Genomic DNA, 17704 nt, shown 5'->3' with positions numbered 1-17704 from the left:
CAGTCAGTGTTAAATGATTGGTCCTTAATAAATTATGATAAATTATGGAAAAGTTGTTACTATTGATAGCAAGTTTCCTTTTAGCTGAACTAGTTTAATTCTATGTATATACATTAAAAAGTCAATTTTTAAAAACTGAATTACTTTGGGGGTAGGGTAAAGTTGTACTATTAAGGCACACAAACACAGTCTAATTACAATGGTACCAGAAAACAACACAACACACAGACTTAGCCCTCTCCCTCCCTTCCCTTATAGGACTACTTCCTGGAAAGTCCAAGGAGTGTTGTCTTGCTCCTTCTGGGTGATGGCTCAGGACATGCCCTGCCTTGCTCTGCCACCACTATACCCACCTATGGCCTGCATTTACAACCTATGCACAAGGTACGGCAAGTCCTGTTACTTTCCAAACACTGCATATTTTTGTAAAGTTTCATTAATGTCACTCTCATAGGACACCATCTTATAAAACAAGGTGATACTGGGAGAATATACACATTTGTCTTCCCCACTACAGTTAGACACCCAAGATGGGATGAAGTCTGACTTCCAGAGCAGAGAATTTACTGAGGCATGACCCAGATTGGGAGGAGATGACTGAGAAAATGGGACTTCATGGACCTACAATAAAAGAAAAGGCACATGAACAAAATTTAAGTGCTAATTAAAATTTGGTCTGGAATCCTCACTATGCTTAGAAACCAATATCTCAAGTTTTAAGTTAATGTTAATCTAAAGCATTTATTGAAAACCTTAATTAACTCCAAAGAACTCTCCCACAAGCAGATGTCTTTAAATGCTATCACCTCATGGCACAGTTAAAAAGAAAAAGGTCTGGCCTTGGAGTCTGAAGGTCCAAGGTTCCTATTCTATCACCAACTCGCTAGGGGAATTTTGGCAAATCTATAGCCTCAATTTTCTTACCCTGTTGCACAGAATGTTTCTTAACTGTGGCTCACAGGAGGGAACTGGGCAAGATGAATGATTTTTTTGACTAGAAGCCACAGTAAGAAATGTATCTTACATCAGGATGTCTGCATATAAAAAAATATGCAAACATTTCAGGAAACAACACTCTTAGAAAACTATTAAATAAACTTGATTTTTTACTATTTTGTTTCATCATTTTTTTTTAAGAGAGAGAGAGAGAGGAGAGAGAGAGGGAGAGAGAATTTTTAATATTTATTTCTTAGTTCTCGGCGACCACATACAAACAAAGATGTTGTTTCATCATTTTAAAAAATTGTTAATTGTAACACATGGCCCTCTACCTAGTTTAAGTAACACAAGATGATCTCTAAATTTCTTTTACTCCTTTGACTATGACTATACTTCATGCCCCAAAGTTATTTAATATTTGCAACATCAGCCAGTAGGCGCTAAATTTTCTTTGTCCTGTGCTATCATAAATGACAACCACTTATTCCTGATGTGTATTAATAAGTACGCAATAGTTCAGTTTGAGATACTAGTTCTAAGTATATTTCCATCACCCACCAAGTCTGCTTTAGAGGGCTGTTGTGAAAATCAAAAGAGGTGACATATGTGCATATAAGCATTTTACAACTAATATAACCAAGTATAATTTATTAGCCAAATATAAAAGTACTCAAAATCTGTCTATAGCTGTTTTAAATACAGTAATTGTGATGTAACATGCAATATTTTCACTTAATCCAAAATATTTACAGCAAAATTGATTTTTCATGGGTGCTTTTTAATATATGTAATGTATTTGAGGGGAAGATCTCAGATTATAAATGAATATATGTATAAAATCGTGGAGATAGAAGACCTTTCTCTACACACCAGCAGACCTGGCAGTTTAACAAGGTTAAAAACAAAATGATAACAATTTTTTCCTCCCTCCACCTACATTAAATTTAGGATTTAAAATGTTTTTTAGAACGGCCAATGACTGGGGATGTAACTCGGTGATAGAACAACTGCCAAGGATGCACTTTTTTTTTTAAATTTTTTTTTTGCGGGGGGAGGGGGGCCACTGGGGATTGAACTGGGGCACTCAACCACTGAGCCACATCCCCAGCCCTTTTTTTGTATTTTATTTAGAGACAGGGTCTCACTAAATTGCTCAGTGCCTCGCTTTTTGCTGAGGCTTATTTTGAACTTGCAATCCTCCCTGCCTCAGCCTTCCAAGCCACTGGGATTATAGGCATGCACTGCTATACCCAGCTAAGAATGCACTTGATGAGCATGAAGGCAAAGTCAGCTCAAATTTACAAGTTTATAAAGTGCCTAACTTATCACTTCTTGGATAACCAAATCAGAATTCTTTTTAAATGTCAATAAACTGGAACATTTTGATAAGAAAAATACAAATAAATGCAAAGTCCTACCAAAAAAGATTAAAGAATTAGGAGAGGTGCTAAAGGTGTCGCTCAATGGAAGAGTAACTGCCTAGCATGTGCAAGAACCTGAATTTGATCCCCTGCCCTGAAAATAAATAAGAGAGCCAAAAAGAAAATTAGAATAAAACTTTGGTGCAAATGAAAAAGGGAGCTTTCTTATAAGTTTTTTTTGTTTTGTTTTGTTTTGATTTTTTGTACCAAGGATCCTCAGCCCTTTTTTATTTTGAGACAGGATCTCACTAGGTTGCTTACAGCCTCACTATGTTGCTGAGGCTGGCTTCAAACCTGCAATCAACCTACCTCAGCCTCCTAAGCCACTGGAATTACAGGCATGCACCACCACACCAGCTTTCTTGTAAGTTTTTAAAATTAATAACACAGGTAAGAATATCTTCCTTGCTGATGAAGGTATAAGATACCACTATATATTCAGTTGAAGTATAAATTGCAGAGGTTTCCAGAAAGGCACTATGACAACACGTATTCAAAATGCAAAAAGTTGGCAGAGTGCTTGCCTTACATGCACAAGGCCCTGGGTTCAATCCCCAGTACCAAAAAAAAAAAAAAAAAAACCAAAACAAAACACAACAAAAGGTATACACAAAAGATATACCAGTACAAATATATCCAAGGACATAAATGTGCAAAAACAAATATGTCAGGGGGAAGGAAATATAAGGCAGGAGGACCAGCATACAATAATGAAAGGAAAAAAAAAATCACAGCATATCTAATTGCAATGGGACAGTGGTCAGCTAAATTTTTTTTAAAATATCAATAAAAATGGTGACATGCAGCCAGACACAGTGGTGTACATCTGTAATTCCAGCAACTTGTGAAGAAGAGGCAAGAGGATCCCAAGTTTGTGGCCAGTGTGGTCAACTAAGCAAGGCCCTAAGCAACTTAATGAGATCTGGTCTGAAAAAATAAAAAGGGCTGGGGATGTAGCTTAATGGTAAAGTAAAGCACCCCTGGGTTTGATTCCCAGTACCAGAAAAAAAAAGTAATGTAGATCTTTAAATAACATGGGAAGATGTTCATGTTATACTCAGAAGAATGATCTCTTGATTAAAAAAAAAAACTGAAATGTTGTATGCTTTTCAGAAAGAGATATGAAGCATTATGTGATGAAATCAGGCAGTTAGCTTATATTATGCAGGATCAACAAGAGAATTAGAAAAAGGTACCTCTCCTAGCAGACAGTCCCACAGACACACAGGTTTCCCAAGTGACCTTGCCTTTGTGAGAATTAAAACAGAGGACTCCTCCTTGAGACAGACCCAGTCATGCTCCAGAAGCACAGCCTGGTCAACTGAGGATGGACTTCAGTCTCCTCACCCCTGGCCAACACATCCTTAGAGGGATGCCCTTGCATTGGGAACAAATTATGGATTAATTGTCACCTTTTATCCTTTCTACAATAGCTTAATATTATTGTTATAAAGAGATTTACTATTTGTTTTTTAAGAGTAACATAAATACTAGTCAAACAAAATGGCACACACCTGTAATCCCAGCTACTTGAGAGGTTGAGGCAGGAGGATCACAAATTCAAGACAATTTGGTCTAGTCTCAAAACAAAAGATAAAAAAGGTCTGGAGATGTAGAGGATGTAGCTCAGAGGTAGAGCACCCCTGGGTTCAACCCCCAGTACTGCAAAACAAACAAATATCAACTCTGAAAAAGAGATCTTGTCTTAATCCTTCTAAAATGAATCCCAACTTCACTTGTGTATACTACTACAGCCCTTACACCCTGCCCTATACTTTGAAACTTGTACACGTTATCTATTTAAATGCATATTCCCAATAAAATCTCTACTCCAAGATCATAAAATACAAAGGTTAAAGAGCACTATCTGCACTTTAAGAAAAAAAAAAAAAAAAGGTCATTCTAACAAAGTGAAAAGACTCAATGCTAGAAAAAGATGCTGAGGAACAGAGAAAAAACAAAGGTAGCTTATAAAAATTAATTTGTCTCCACTACTCAAAAATTTCTTCAGGACAAAGTTCATATACTCAAGAAACAATTAAACTCTGGAAGTGCTCATTTTTTTTCCATGTAACTCCGGATGCAAGATTTATTGCATCACACAAGTATGTTTCCAAAAGAAGATAGCAATTTAAATAAAAATCTTGAGTGATTACCATGCAGTTAGGCAAGGCATCTGTAAAATAATACAACCATTGGACTAGGATTAAAGGAGAACTGGGTTCTTTTCTTGGCTCTTCGGAATATGTAATTTTACACAGTCAAAATCACAACCTCGCTGGGTCTCATTTTTCTCATCTCTAAAGTGAAGGTTGGGCTAGAAAACCTCCAAGGTTCCTTTCGGCTTGTGACAGAACTTCAAGTCTCCTTTCCACCCTGGAGGAGATCATTTCAGTCGGCAGCAAGTTTATTTTCTGAGTCATAGGTCCTTTACTGTCTTCATGCTTCTCTTAAACATGTGAACAGTTTTCAACTCCAGCAACGTAAAGGTGTGTCAAGATCCACCAGCCAAATATTTTTCAAAGGGATTTAAAAAGGTGAAATGAGTTACTTCAGTGTAAGACCCCCCCCCCAAAAAAAAGCACTTGGCCATCGGTAATCACTTTACAAACAAAAAGGCATCCTAAAGCAGCAGTACCCTAGTAGATGGATTAAATATTTCTTTTAAAACAAAGAGCTCACTCAGAGAACAAGCAAACATACGACATCACTCATCTTTTGAATGCACAGAAAAAGAAATTGTAGGAATTACTGACTTTCCCCTGAAGAGGCAAATCTATAAGAAATCCGCAGTAATTGAAAAAGAGGAAGAACCAACCTTGTTACGGGCCTTTCCTCCATCGGAATTCAAGCGCACGTTCGTGCACAATGTACTCGGGCGATTAGCTCACCGCCACATGTCCCTGCAACCCACACACACTGCTCACTCACTCACTCGCACTCCTGCGACCCGTCGGGGTGGCGGCGTGGACGAGTCACAAGATAGCGGCGGGAGTGGAAATTTCCTCTCCCCAGGCGCGGGGCCGGTCTGGCGTCCCTGAGCAGCTCCGCGCGCCGGGAGCCTCGGCCTGGCCCCCGCGGCCGGCGGCTCGGTACAAAGGAGGCCAGGCTCGGCCCCGTACGCCCGCGGCCCGGCCCGGCGGGGGTCCCCGGCTTCCGGCGCCGCTCGCGGCGGGAAGCCGGGCCGCACGTGCGCCCCGCTCCGGCGGGAGAAGGAGACGGTCGCGGTCGGGCCGGGGCAGCCACCGACGCCGCGCCCCGCCGGCAGCCGCACCGGCCCGGCCGGCCCCGCGCGAAATGAATGGGGCCGCGCTCGCTCCGGCGCCGTCCAGGCCGGGGGCGCCCGCGGGGCCCGAGCCGCGCCCGCCCGCCGGCCCGCCCGCTCACCCCAGCTCTTGGCGGTGCGCCCCAGGAACTCTCCGGTGGTCGGGTTGTAGATGAAGAGCTTCCACTCGGCCAGGCTCTGGTTGAAGGACTTCTTCTCATTCTTCGTCATGGTGGGTGTGCGGACGGCGAGGGGAGCGGCGGCCGCGGGGGTGCAGGCGGCGAGGAGCGCAGAGGCGCGTCCCGGCTCTAGCGGCGCAGCCCGGCGACGGCGGCGGAGGGCGGCACAGCCGAGGACACCTCCTCCTCACCGGGAGCACTCGAGCCGACTGCGCCGCGCCGGGCCAGGCGGCCGCTCCGGCCGCGGGAGCCTGACGTCTCCGCGCGCCGCAGCCAATCCCCGCGCCGCTCGCCCGCGCCGCCGCCCCCCGCCCGCCCGCGGCTGGGCGCAGCCCGAGGCGGCAGCAGGCCCCGCCCCCGGCCCGCCCGGCTCCTCGGCTCCCGGGGCCCCGGCGCGAGGAAGCGGGAGCCCCGCGCAGCAAGCTTCAGAAACCAGCAGGGCTTAGTGACAAGCACATTCATAACACGCAGAAGGCGGGCGTCCCCGTCCCGCAGGTTCCTCAGGTGGACGGCTGAGTGTCCTGGGCGCTCCCAGGTGCCCAGGCTCTGGGAGATGCTGCCGGCGGCGGCGCGGGACCATGAGAGCACCGAAACGACTCCCGCATGCCCGGGTCGTCCTCACCGAGCGGGGGACAGCACCTCCCCGCCGTCCCCAGCGTTCTCCCTCCGGCTCTGTGACGTCACTAAAAGATACGGTGCCCAGGACCTCCCGCGGCTACTATGGTGTGCCGAGCGCCGCCCGCCGCAAATGCCCCTGCGGGGCTCCTGCCCGGATTCACCGGGGATCGCCAGACAGGGGGGCTTTCAGGCTTCCTATGCCAGCAGCATAGTCTTCCTCCGGATTCAACTGAATTTCTCAGTGTCACCAATGTACATGCTTTCCTAAGGTTCCTGTTCACTGAGAGACCCTCTGGTTTTGCTCGGGCACTGCAATTCTTAGCCTACAGGAAATCACTTGGTTTAGTGTCAAATTCCAAAATAACGATGGTGGCTCTGCTTTTTGACTGTAGTGGACGCTGCCCTAGGGCGGAGCCGAGGGTGTAATCACGTTTGCTAACGGGAGATGGAGCTGAAGAGTCCAGTACTTTAGCACTATAGCTGCAGGAGTTTGGGCAGAAGGTGTGCAGTTTTTTGGAAAAAGAAATGGAGCAGTGCCTTTTTTATTAAATAAAAATTATGAATTAAGAAATGCAACAAGCTGTTTGGATTTTTTAACATTTAGGGAAACTAAGTTTATAATTATGACCAAGGGAAAGACAACTCAAATCCGGTAACTTTCAGAAGATTTGCAGAAGCATTTTATAGAGTTTGGCATTAAATTGGTTCTTAGAAATAGCAAAACACTGTGCAAGTAGACTAGAATGCATTTCTTTATAGGCAAGGTTGAAAAAGAACTAAGGAATGGAAGTATTATCTCAAAAAACTAACTATAAATTAGAGGCAAGCTAACATACTGGTAGCATTGATTGCAGGATTTTTAGTTTAGGTAAGAGAAAGAGCCTGCAATGAAATAGAAAACGCTTCTTATTGTGGTGTGTGTGTGTGTGTGTGTGTGTGTGTGTGTGTGTGTGTGTGTGTTGAAAATAAACAACACTTTGAAAAATAATTATCTGGAGTGCACAAAGAAAGCTTGGTAAACAAGAACATTATGGAAGAGTGTTTCAAAGCTATGCTGAGATTTGTAGTTTGAATGTTTTTAGAAGGCATTAATATACCTTTCATATTTAGTGCTTTGTGGTTTTCCAATTAAGGATTTAAACACAAATATAATTCACTAAGCAGTTTCAAAACCCCTGACTACAGTTCAGTAAATAATGAGAGATCCAACAGATTTCAATTTGGTAAAAATTTTACATTCTGCTGCAATAACATGGGGACTATTTTTATTTTTCTGATATGTGATACTTGAGCATTACCTGGAAGAGAAAATACTGTGTAGAGGAATACTGGCCTACCAAATAAGAGCAGATGAAATGTCAAATTTAATCACAGTTATATTTTTCCATACATTTATTTTACTAAACCTGTTTGTCTTTGCCAGATAAAACATAGGATGCCCACTTAAATTTGAACTTCAGATGGATATTTTCTAGTATAACCATGTTCTGTGCAATATTTGGGACATAGTTACTCTAAAAATTTATTTCTGACTGTTTGAAATTCAAAATAAACTGAATATCCTGTATTTTTATTTGCTTCATCTGACACCCTTCCTGTAGGGCATACTTACAAATCCCACAGTAATAATAACAATCATTTATAAATAACTAAGGCTCCAGCCCTGTACTATTTGCTTAGTGTGATTTATTTCATAATCTTCACCAAAACCCTAATCTAGAGACATTGTTTCCTTAGTTTTGTAAATGAGGAAATTGATGTTTGAAGAAATGAAGTGGTTCACTGGTGGTGAGAAGCTACAAAGGGGCAGTACCTACATTCAAATGTCCACCTCTGCTCCATACCCAGCACTACAGTGCAGAGCTGAGGAAGCGAAGGAGGCAGGAGAGAGCTGTGGACCACTGGTTGAGCATGCTGTCTCTGAGAACAGGTCCACTTTCTACCTTCTATGGGCATATACATAAGACAGTTTGGCTCTTCATTAACTAAAATTAACTTATTTTTGTTCCTGAATTTTAGAAGCATATAGAAAAAAGTATTTCAGTTTCTTATAAAATATTTTATCCATAACTGGGTATTAGAATTGTTATGACAGGGTGCTGAACCGCTGAGAAGCCATTATTTGTCCCTGAGAGAACAGATATTTTTTTTTTAAAGAGAGAGTGAGAGAGGAGAGAGAGAGAGAATTTTTAATATTTATTTTATTTATTTATTTTTTTAGTTCTCGGCGGACACAACATCTTTGTTGGTATGTGGTGCTGAGGATCGAACCCGGGCTGCACGCATGCCAGGCGAGCAAGCTGCCGCTTAAGCCACATCCCCAGCCCAGAGAACAGATATTAAGATTGCCTTAGAAATGGCCCATCCCCACAAGCAGCAGCTCTGATAATGTTGGCCTTTGTACCTTATCTGAGAAATAGTTATGAAAATAGTCATATTCCTTTACACAGAGCAATGTCATTTTCCACATGATTTGTTTTAATACTGTCCACTAACAAATGACATCTCCACCTCCTTTGCAGATTAAAGTCACTTGCATTTATTGATCATCTTAAATCAAATAAACCAGTGTTTGTAAAGCATGAGTGGAATCAGGAACTTAAGGCGCCCTATAAATGGTAGTCATTGTAACTTTGTTGTTATAATTTTATGTGATCTGAAGATAAACTTGAGCATATTGTTATTATTATTTTATTTTTTTTGTGGTGCTGAAGATTGAACCCAGGAGTTCCTTAGCACCACTGAGATACATTCCCAACCCTTTTTATTTTTTATTTTGAGACAGTTGCTGAGGACCTTGCTAAGTTGCCCAGGCTGACCTTGAACTTGTGATCCTCCTGCCTTATCCTCTAGAGTCACTAGGATTGCAGGTGTGCACCATCATGCCAAGGTGTTATTATAATTTTAAACACTACTATGATTTGGTGCTGAGAGCCATAGCCAAGTAGGACGCATGTCAATTTCCTTGTCAGCCTACCAATGTTGCTTAGAGGGAGGACTCTCCATTGTGGAAATGGGCTTGCCTTGGACCCAGGTCATTTGCAGTAACATTGCATGAATGTTTGAGAGTTTTCATTTGAAGGTGACCTTGCTCAGGGATTAGGGCGGCTCCGGGTTTAGGGTGGATCCTGTTGGATTAGGGTGGCTCCAGGTTTAGGGTGGATCCTGCTGGGAATAGGGCGTATCCTGCTGCCTCAGGCGCCCGCTCCTTGAATTCCCTGAGTTCTGGGGTGTGGGGGAATATTGGTAGCAGAGCCCGGTGGAGGGAGTATATTTTTTCCAGAACTTGCGTGTAGAGTGTCGGTGAGAGTTCGAGAATAAAGAGTTGCTGTTTGAATCTACAAGGCATGTGTGGTGGCTCGGTTATTTTGTGCCCAGCCAGACTGTGGCAATTTGGATATGATTTGAGTGTGTCTTGCAAAGGTTCATGTACTGGAAGTTTGGTTCCCAGTAGGGCAGTGTTGAGGTGAAAGCCAGGCTTGGTGGTGTGTGCCTATAATCCCAAAGATTTGGAAAATGAGGCACAGGATCACAAGTTTGAGGCCAGGCTCAGCAACTTAATGAGGTCTTGTCTCAAAATAAAAAAGGGCAGAGGGTGTGGTTAGTGAGCTCAATCCCCAGTACTATCCATCCACCCACCCACCTACCTACCTATACACACACACACACACACACACACACACACACACAGTAGGACCTAGGGCTAGAGATATAGTTCAGAAGTAGAGTGTTTGCCTATCCTAGCAGGTGTGAGATTCCATCCCCAGTCCCACAGGGGAAAAAGAAAGAATAAAAAGCAGGGCCTAATAAAAGGTAGAAGGTCATGGGGTCACGACCCTTGGAAGGGATTAACATAATTTTTACATAACTGAGTTAGTCCAATTGAGAGTAGATTTATTATAAAATGAGGCTACTCCATCTACTTGGCCTCTTCCATTTGTAGCCTGTTCCCTTTCTGCTTCTCTACTATCTTGTGACACAGCCAGGGTACCCTCACAAGAACCAACCAACCCTGTGTCATGAGAATGAGGGTGCTCCAAACATTGGGGTTAAATAACTACATTTTCAAACAATCGCCATCCTCCTGCCTCAGCCTCCCCAGCCGTTGGGATTACAGGCATGCTCCACTGAGCCTGGCTATTTACGTTCTTTAATAGCAAAAAAATTCTAAAATAGAAAAATGACTAAGAAAATATGAAATGGAAGGTGAAGAGGACATAGAACATGAGTAGCTCATTCATCGTGGCAGGGAGTAGATGGTGTTTAGATAAAGAAACTATACATAGGGCTGGGGATGTGGCTCAAGCGGTAGCGCGCTCGCCTGGCATGCGTGCGGCCTGGGTTCGATCCTCAGCACCACATACCAACAAAGATGTTGTGTCCGCCAAAAACTAAAAAATAAATATTAAAAATTCTCTCTCACTCTCTCTCTCTCTCACCTCTCTCTTTAAAAAAAAAACTATACATATGTGAACATGTTATTTAGAGATGAAGAGAGTGAACAGATGGAAGAAAGCTAGAAAGAATGATTTTCTAGGGGATAGAAGCAGGATACATATATTTTTCATTTTTAGTCCTTCTATATTGTTGATTTAAATACACACACACACACACACACACACACACACACATGCAAATAAGTTGTTCTACTTTGATAGTTTAATTAAGTGGTTGAGAAAAAATGTACTTCAGTGTAACTGGCTCCTCCCATTACAAACTTTGAACCCCACAATTTCTAACTGCTACTTTTCATCTTTTTGAAGAACTTTAGTTCTTAAGTTATAAGCTAAGAACATTTAAATAAATTGAGTTACAAGGTATTAGGTAAAACCAAGTGACCTGTTTTTGGAGGTGCTGAAGATCAAATCTGGGGCTTTGCACATGCTGGGCAAATGCTGTACCACCAAGTTGCATCCCCGGCCTATGAAGACAACAAGTTCATACGATTCAAATCAACATATGCTCTTTTCAGTAAAACAATAACAACAATAATAAATCGAACAAAGGAAGCCCCAAACTACAGTTACAGCTTGTAGCGTTCCATGCATTTAGTTTAGTTTGTTTTTTTCTTTTTTAGTACCAAGGGGTACTTTATCACTGAGCTTATCCCCCATCCCTTTTTATTTTTTATTTTGAGACAGGGTCTTGCTAAGTTGCTGAGACTTGCCTTAAACCTGCAATCCTCTTGCCTCAGCCTCCCCCAATTACTGGGGTTACAGGCATGTGCCACCACATGGGGCCATACATTTAATTTTTTTTACATTGATTTTTCCACTTAATTAAAAAATGTTTTTTAAACCCCACAGAGCTTCATCAAAAACACAAAACTATTTCCAATCCTAGAAGGGGTTATTCATCTCTGATGAATTTTGATTTACTTTTGTTTTGATATGTCAGTTACAAAACAGCCTGCAAATTCAACTCAGGTTTGAAATTAAAAAGATGTCACATGAAGCTATCTATCCATCAGGCCCCATGGACATATAACATGCTGAAATAATACATGCTACAGTTTCTTCTGTTTCCTTTTTTGTGGTGAACACTGATTAAAGAGAGTCCAGGAAGAATTTTTTTGTACAAGGGCAAAGCAGACCAAAGAATAATGTCTCGTACTTTATCGTTGTTTTTACAACAACCTAAAAAACATTTGAATTTCAAAAATTAGCCCTAGGTCTCTTTTTGGATCAGACTAAAATATTCCTGCAAAATTTGAGGCATTTGTTTTCCTACTCATGAATCCTTCTTACATATTGCCATTCTAAACTGAATCATTGTCTTCTGACTGCCATCAGGAAGGACCAGAAGCTACAGAGGATGTGTAGTTATAAATTATGATTCTTGGCATTGTAGTAAGATGAACTTGAGGCTCATAAACTCAGAGACTTTCAGGGAAGGGACCCACCAGAGCAGCTGGTCTAAGCCCTTCAGTTCACAGAGGAGGAAACTGAGGCCCAGAGAGACTAAAAAACATATTGTACACAGAGTTAATGAGAGCCGGCAGAGTGGTGGGCAAAGTAGTCCCAGCTACTCTGGAGGCTGAGGCAGGAGGATTGCCTGAGCCCAGGAATTTAAGTCCATGGGCCACACAGGGAGATTCTCTCTCTAAAAATCAAAATAAATAAATATTAATCATAGTAAAAAAAATAACAATAGGGCTGGGGCATAGCTAGGTGGTAGTGATTGCTTAGCATGCAGGAGGCCCTGGGTTTGATTCCCAGCACCATCAAAAATATCAGTGTTTAGGGCTAGGGATGATAGCTCAGTTGGTAGAGTGCTTGCCTCACATGCACAGACCCCTGGGTTCAATCCCCAGCACCACCACCAAAAAAAAAAAAAAAAAAAAGTATCAGTGTTTGAATATGTATATATGTATATATCAGCATTTTTTAAAAAAGAGTTTAAAGAGCACTTTTGTAAATCTGAAAAATCATGATTCGTCACACATTCTGCAAGTTTAAAAAAAAAAGTTGCTCCTCAGAGGTCAGAGGTCAGGAATAATTCTGAAAGTCTTTATTCTTCATGTCCTGGAGTCAAGGCATCCTTCTGTGAATAAGGAATTGTGGAGAAAAAAGAACAGGGCCTATCTTTTTGTGTTTCATCTGTATTTGAACAAAGGTAGCTCTCAAATAGTGATCAGGGTTCATTTTCTTTTATTCAAATAAGCCATAGGCTTCTGTTGTATTTTCCAGACAGATCCTTGAGCAAATCTGGAGCAATTTGACAGTTGAATCCAACTTCCTAGTTACCAGGTTAGTGTTGCCTCATTGTATTAGTAAACAAAGGACCTAATATTATTTAAACAGTACCTTTTCCTTTCAGTTCGATGTTCTGCTTAGTGAGTAATAATTGTGTAAGAGAAATGACCGTGTCCTTTTAAGCAGGAACTATCTGTCACAATTTCACCAAGAGGAACATGAGGGAGGATTTAAATGTCACGTTAGGCAACGTGTCAACATTATTTCCTAAGAGACTCGATAATGTCTCCAGGGGTGTGGGAATTCAAGTTCCTTGATTCCAATTATTGTGTTGCAGCTGACTCACTATAAGATCATAGCCTAATTACTTTTATGTGAATCTATTATAGAAGTACATCATGTTACCTTACTGGGAATACTAGAGAAATCGGCTTTGGATAAATGTTGGTTTGGAGTTAGGAAATCTTTATGAATACACATTGGGTTTCACATAAGCTTGTATTGGTTCATGATCTTTCCCCGGCAAGAATCAGAAAACAAAATACAGTTGACGTAAACAGTCAGGGGAATTTACCGGTGAACATTGATGAAACGTGCAGAGCTCACTGGCTTCAGGAAAGGTTTGGTCCAGGACCCAAAAGATAAAAACAAATCCTGGACTCTTGCTTTCCATTGATGATTCCATACCTGCCTGCTTCCAGGTTTCATTCATCAGAAAAGAGAAGACTCGCAGCATCAAGAGCTCAAACAAAAGTCCAAAATGTAGTCTCACTGGCCCCACTGCCCTAACCTGGGTTCTGTGCTATCAAAACCAAACATGAAGTCCAGGGAGTGAGGATATGTCGATTGTATAAAGCCCAAGAGGGTCTACTCTTGACCTGTGTGTGGGATCAATCGTTCTCAGGTGCAAGGTTCAGAAATTGAGAATAGTGTTAGAAAGAGAAAAAGGGGAGAGAAATCCTATAATCCTCTATTTAAATGCCTTCAGGAGCTGGAGTTGCAGCCCTGAGTTCAGTCTCTAGCATGGGCATGTGCACACACACACACACACACACACACACACACACACACACACACAGTGTCTTCAAAAACTATTTCAGCCAGGTGTGGAGGTATACACCTGTAATTCTGGCTGCTCAGGAGGCTAAGGCAGGAGGATTGCAAGTCTGAGTCTAGCCTGGGCATCTCAGCAAGACTGTGTCTCAAAATAATAACAACAACAAAACCAAGAAAACCTCACATTTCAACCTGTGGTGGTCCATTCCTCACTGATTCCTTCCGGATGAATTCTCAAGGCCTGAGTCCATTCTTTTCCACACTCCCTTTTAAAAGAAAGCAGTGAGAACCGGACCTTAGGCTAGGAATCGTATTATAAGAAATTAGGAAAAAGGGTTTCCCAAGAATGTCCATCTTTTTAGGCAGGTTCCATCCAGGCACCTGTGCGCCATCCCCGGGCCTGTCCCCAGGCTGCGTCCTTCATGATGTGAGGGCTTCATAGGCCTTTCAAACCGACGTTCAGCTGAAGACCTCTTGGGTTATATGTTCATTAAGATCCTTTCCAGATACAAGATCTACAATGATGTTGTGATGGGACGTTGATGTTCGAAAACAGAGTCCTGCTTTTTTGAATGGTCCAGGAAAGGTAAGCGCATCCGTTATCTGGAGGAGGGGTATCTAGAGCATTCAGTAGCTGCCTGTCTACGCCACGTTCTGGAAGAACCAAGGTATGACGTAGCTGCACCTCAGGACACCATGAGAGGAGGGGGGTCCCAAGGACAGTACCATGCCTGGCTTTGAGCACACTTTTGTTTGCTTTCGCTTGCTCTATCTGTGGACTGTGAAGACCCTTGTACCTTTCCTATTCTCTCCTTCCTTGTTTCTTACTTTTTTGAATTGGGGGGATCTCATCAAGTTGCCCAGGCTGGCCTGCAACTCCTGGACTCAAGGGATCCTCCTGCCTCAGCCTCCTGAACAGCTAGGATGACAGACCTGTGCTCCTGGGCCCGGCTGATATTTCCTTGTCTTGGAGGAAGAAACGCTTTTGTTCTTGACAAGAATGCTCTGATCCTTGCAGTGTGGGCTCTGGTACTTGTTCCAGTGTCCTTGTTTGAGGACAGGCACACTTAAGGAGAAGTTGGAAGGTGGGGGAGGACATGGAACAGGGAAGACAAGTTGGAAAAATACAGAAGGACAATGTCAGGCCTCAGGACCCAACTTGGCAAAATAGTAGGAAGCAATTTGATTCTTACCAGGATTCTATTATCTGGACTATAGCAAGCTTTTTTTTGGGGGGGGGATCAGGGATTAAACCCATCTCCCCAGCCCTATTTTGTATTTTATTTAGAGACAGGGTCTTGCTGAGTTGCTTAGCACCTTCCTTTTGCCGAGGCTGGCTTTGAATTTATGATCCTCCTGCCTCAGCCTCCTGAGCTGCTGGGATTACAGGTGTGCGGCTCTAGCTAACGTTTTAATAGAGGTCCTTTGGGTGATATTGAGGGGGGAATGGCTAAGTAGAAAAGTTCAACCTTATTTCTAAGACAAATACAATTGGGCCAGGAAGAAACTCAAATGCAAGCTTTGGTTTCCATATTGGCCTCCGGTTCGTGTTTTGGCAGGACGTCCCCCAAGAGCTGACACGTCCCCCACTATCCTTGGCATTTAGGGAATCTCTCTCTAACAGGTCAGTTCCAGCAGAAATGAGCTTCCTTTTCAGTTCCCGGGATTTGCAAAGAGAGCTGATCCCCTGTTACTTGGGAAGTCAGAGCAAAGTGTTCCTTCGCCAAGACTTTGTAAGAGAGGCCCGGTTAGGTGATGTCCCTCAGGAACTTTGGGCTGGTTTTGATTTCTGGGGTTCACTTGGAGGTTACAAGGGAGAGACACACACACTAAACACAAGACCTGTTGTCTTGAGCTTTCTTCCTCCAGGGTCAGCTCCTCTCAGGCCCAGGAAATCAAAGGGTCTTCTTTTTCACAGCAAGAGTCTGTCAGTCTTCTGTGCCAACAATTCAGATGCCCAGGAAGCAGTCATATGTCCTGTGGAATGACCTGGTCTTGGGGCCTTTTGCCTGGCTCTTCACTAACCTCACCTCCTGCCTCTGCTTCTGATGCTCGGGAGAGCATTGCTTTTGCTCTGTCCTGCTACTGCCTTGACCTTGGCTTCAGGGTTTCTTGGCATCAGGTACCTTTCTGTCCCCAATCCACTAGATCCTTAGCAATGACATTCCCTTCCCAGTTCCTCGGTGGGGTGGTGCTGTCTTCTAGTCCCCCCCCCCCACCCCCGGGCTGGGTTTGCCCAAACTTGTACTTGTGTCGTCCCCATAGATTTCATTTGGCTATTCACCTGCCCAAGGTGTGAGAGTTTTAATATTTTCATTGGGGGGGGACATATATTTCACTCAACTTTAGTTCTAAAATGTTTAGTAAGCAGAAAAAAAATTGCACCTGAGTTATTAATTTATGGAATGATCGCAAAACAGCTCACTAACTTGCCAACATCAACTACATCAGCTGCCAGGAATAGAAACACTCTGTGCTGAGTGAAATGCCCTGTCACTTAACATGTAGCTGAAGTAGGAGGAAGCTTAATTGTAGATGCGATAGGGGCAACAACCTGTGCAAACATTTCAATAAAATGGACATCTGCTGCAGCCACTATCTGTCTAAGAATCCTATTTTAGTTTTTATGAGATCAAAAGTTGAAGAGCTAGGAGCTAGGCGTGGTGGCAGGCACCTTTAGTCCCAGCTACTGAGGAGGCCAAGATGAGAGGCTTCCTTGAGTCCAGGAGTGTGTGGCCCGCCTGGACAACATAGCCTCTTAACAGTAACAACAAAAATGTATTAAACTTAAGAATTAAGATCAAAGTCAAGGACTGGGGATGTGGCTCAAGCGGTAGCGCGCTCGCCTGGCATGCGTGTGGTCCAGGTTCGATCCTCAGCACCACATACCAACAAAGATGTTGTGTCCGCCGAAAACTAAAAAATAAATATTAAAAATTCTCTCTCTCTCTCTCAAAAAAAAAAAAAAAAGCCAGCCTCTGCAAAAGCGAGGCTCTAAGCAACTCAGTAAAATAAAAAAAAATTTTTTTTAAAAATCATAGTCAAGAGCTGGGGATATTGCTCAGTTGATAGAGTGTTTGCTTCACATGCACAAGGTCCTAGGTTTGATCCTCAGCATCACTAAAAAAAAAAAAAAAAAAAAAAGAATAGTCAAAACAGGTGTGGTGTGGTGATGATATGTGCCTATAATCCCAGCAATTTGGGTGATCGACACAGGAGAATGGCAAGTTCAAAGCCAGCCTTGGCAACTTACCAATACCCGGTCTCAAAATAAAAATGAGAAAAGGACTGACGTGGTGTACACCTGTAATCCCAGTGGCTCGGTAGGCTGAGGCAGGAGGATCATGAGTTCAAAGCCAGCCTCAGCAACTTAGCAAGGTCCTAAGCAACCCAGTGAGATCCTGTCTCTAAACAAAATACAAAAAAAAAGGTTGGGGATGTGGCTCAGAATTTAAGTGGCTCTGTGTTCAATCCCTGGTACCAAAAAAAAAGAAAAAAAAAAAAAGGACTGAGGATGTAGCTCAGTAATAA

General features: G+C 42.8%; 1 protein-coding gene and 1 long non-coding RNA gene across 8 annotated transcripts in view; both read right to left on the bottom strand.

Annotated features, from left to right (window-relative positions):
- Atp1b3 (ATPase Na+/K+ transporting subunit beta 3) overlaps positions 1-6066 on the bottom strand; it is a 37031-nt gene extending 30965 nt beyond the window's left edge. For 3 of the 7 annotated variants that reach the window (XM_078043427.1, XM_078043430.1, XM_078043431.1), the window contains exon 1: positions 5179-5473. Coding sequence is in view for 2 of the 7 variants with exons in the window: in XM_078043428.1 (XP_077899554.1) it covers positions 5748-5856 (109 nt within the window). In the remaining 5 variants the exon portion in view is untranslated. Of the gene's footprint in view, positions 1-5178; positions 5474-5747 lie in introns of those variants that run through there. The other 4 variants (XM_078043426.1, XM_078043429.1, XM_078043428.1 and 1 more) reach the window with 3 other exon arrangements.
- A 2539-nt stretch (positions 6067-8605) lies between these two features.
- LOC144376273 (uncharacterized) lies at positions 8606-16347 on the bottom strand. The gene is made up of 2 exons (XR_013436546.1): positions 14358-16347; positions 8606-11343 (listed from the first exon to the last, which is right to left on the bottom strand). It is a non-coding gene; the product is annotated as an uncharacterized LOC144376273 (long non-coding RNA).
- Between the last annotated feature and the right edge of the window lie 1357 nt (positions 16348-17704).

Source organism: Ictidomys tridecemlineatus, chromosome 3, assembly GCF_052094955.1.
Source record: "Ictidomys tridecemlineatus isolate mIctTri1 chromosome 3, mIctTri1.hap1, whole genome shotgun sequence".
Lineage (NCBI taxonomy): Eukaryota > Metazoa > Chordata > Mammalia > Rodentia > Sciuridae > Ictidomys > Ictidomys tridecemlineatus.
Note: the sequence above shows the minus strand (reverse complement) of the source record. Positions and strands in the feature narration are given on the sequence as shown.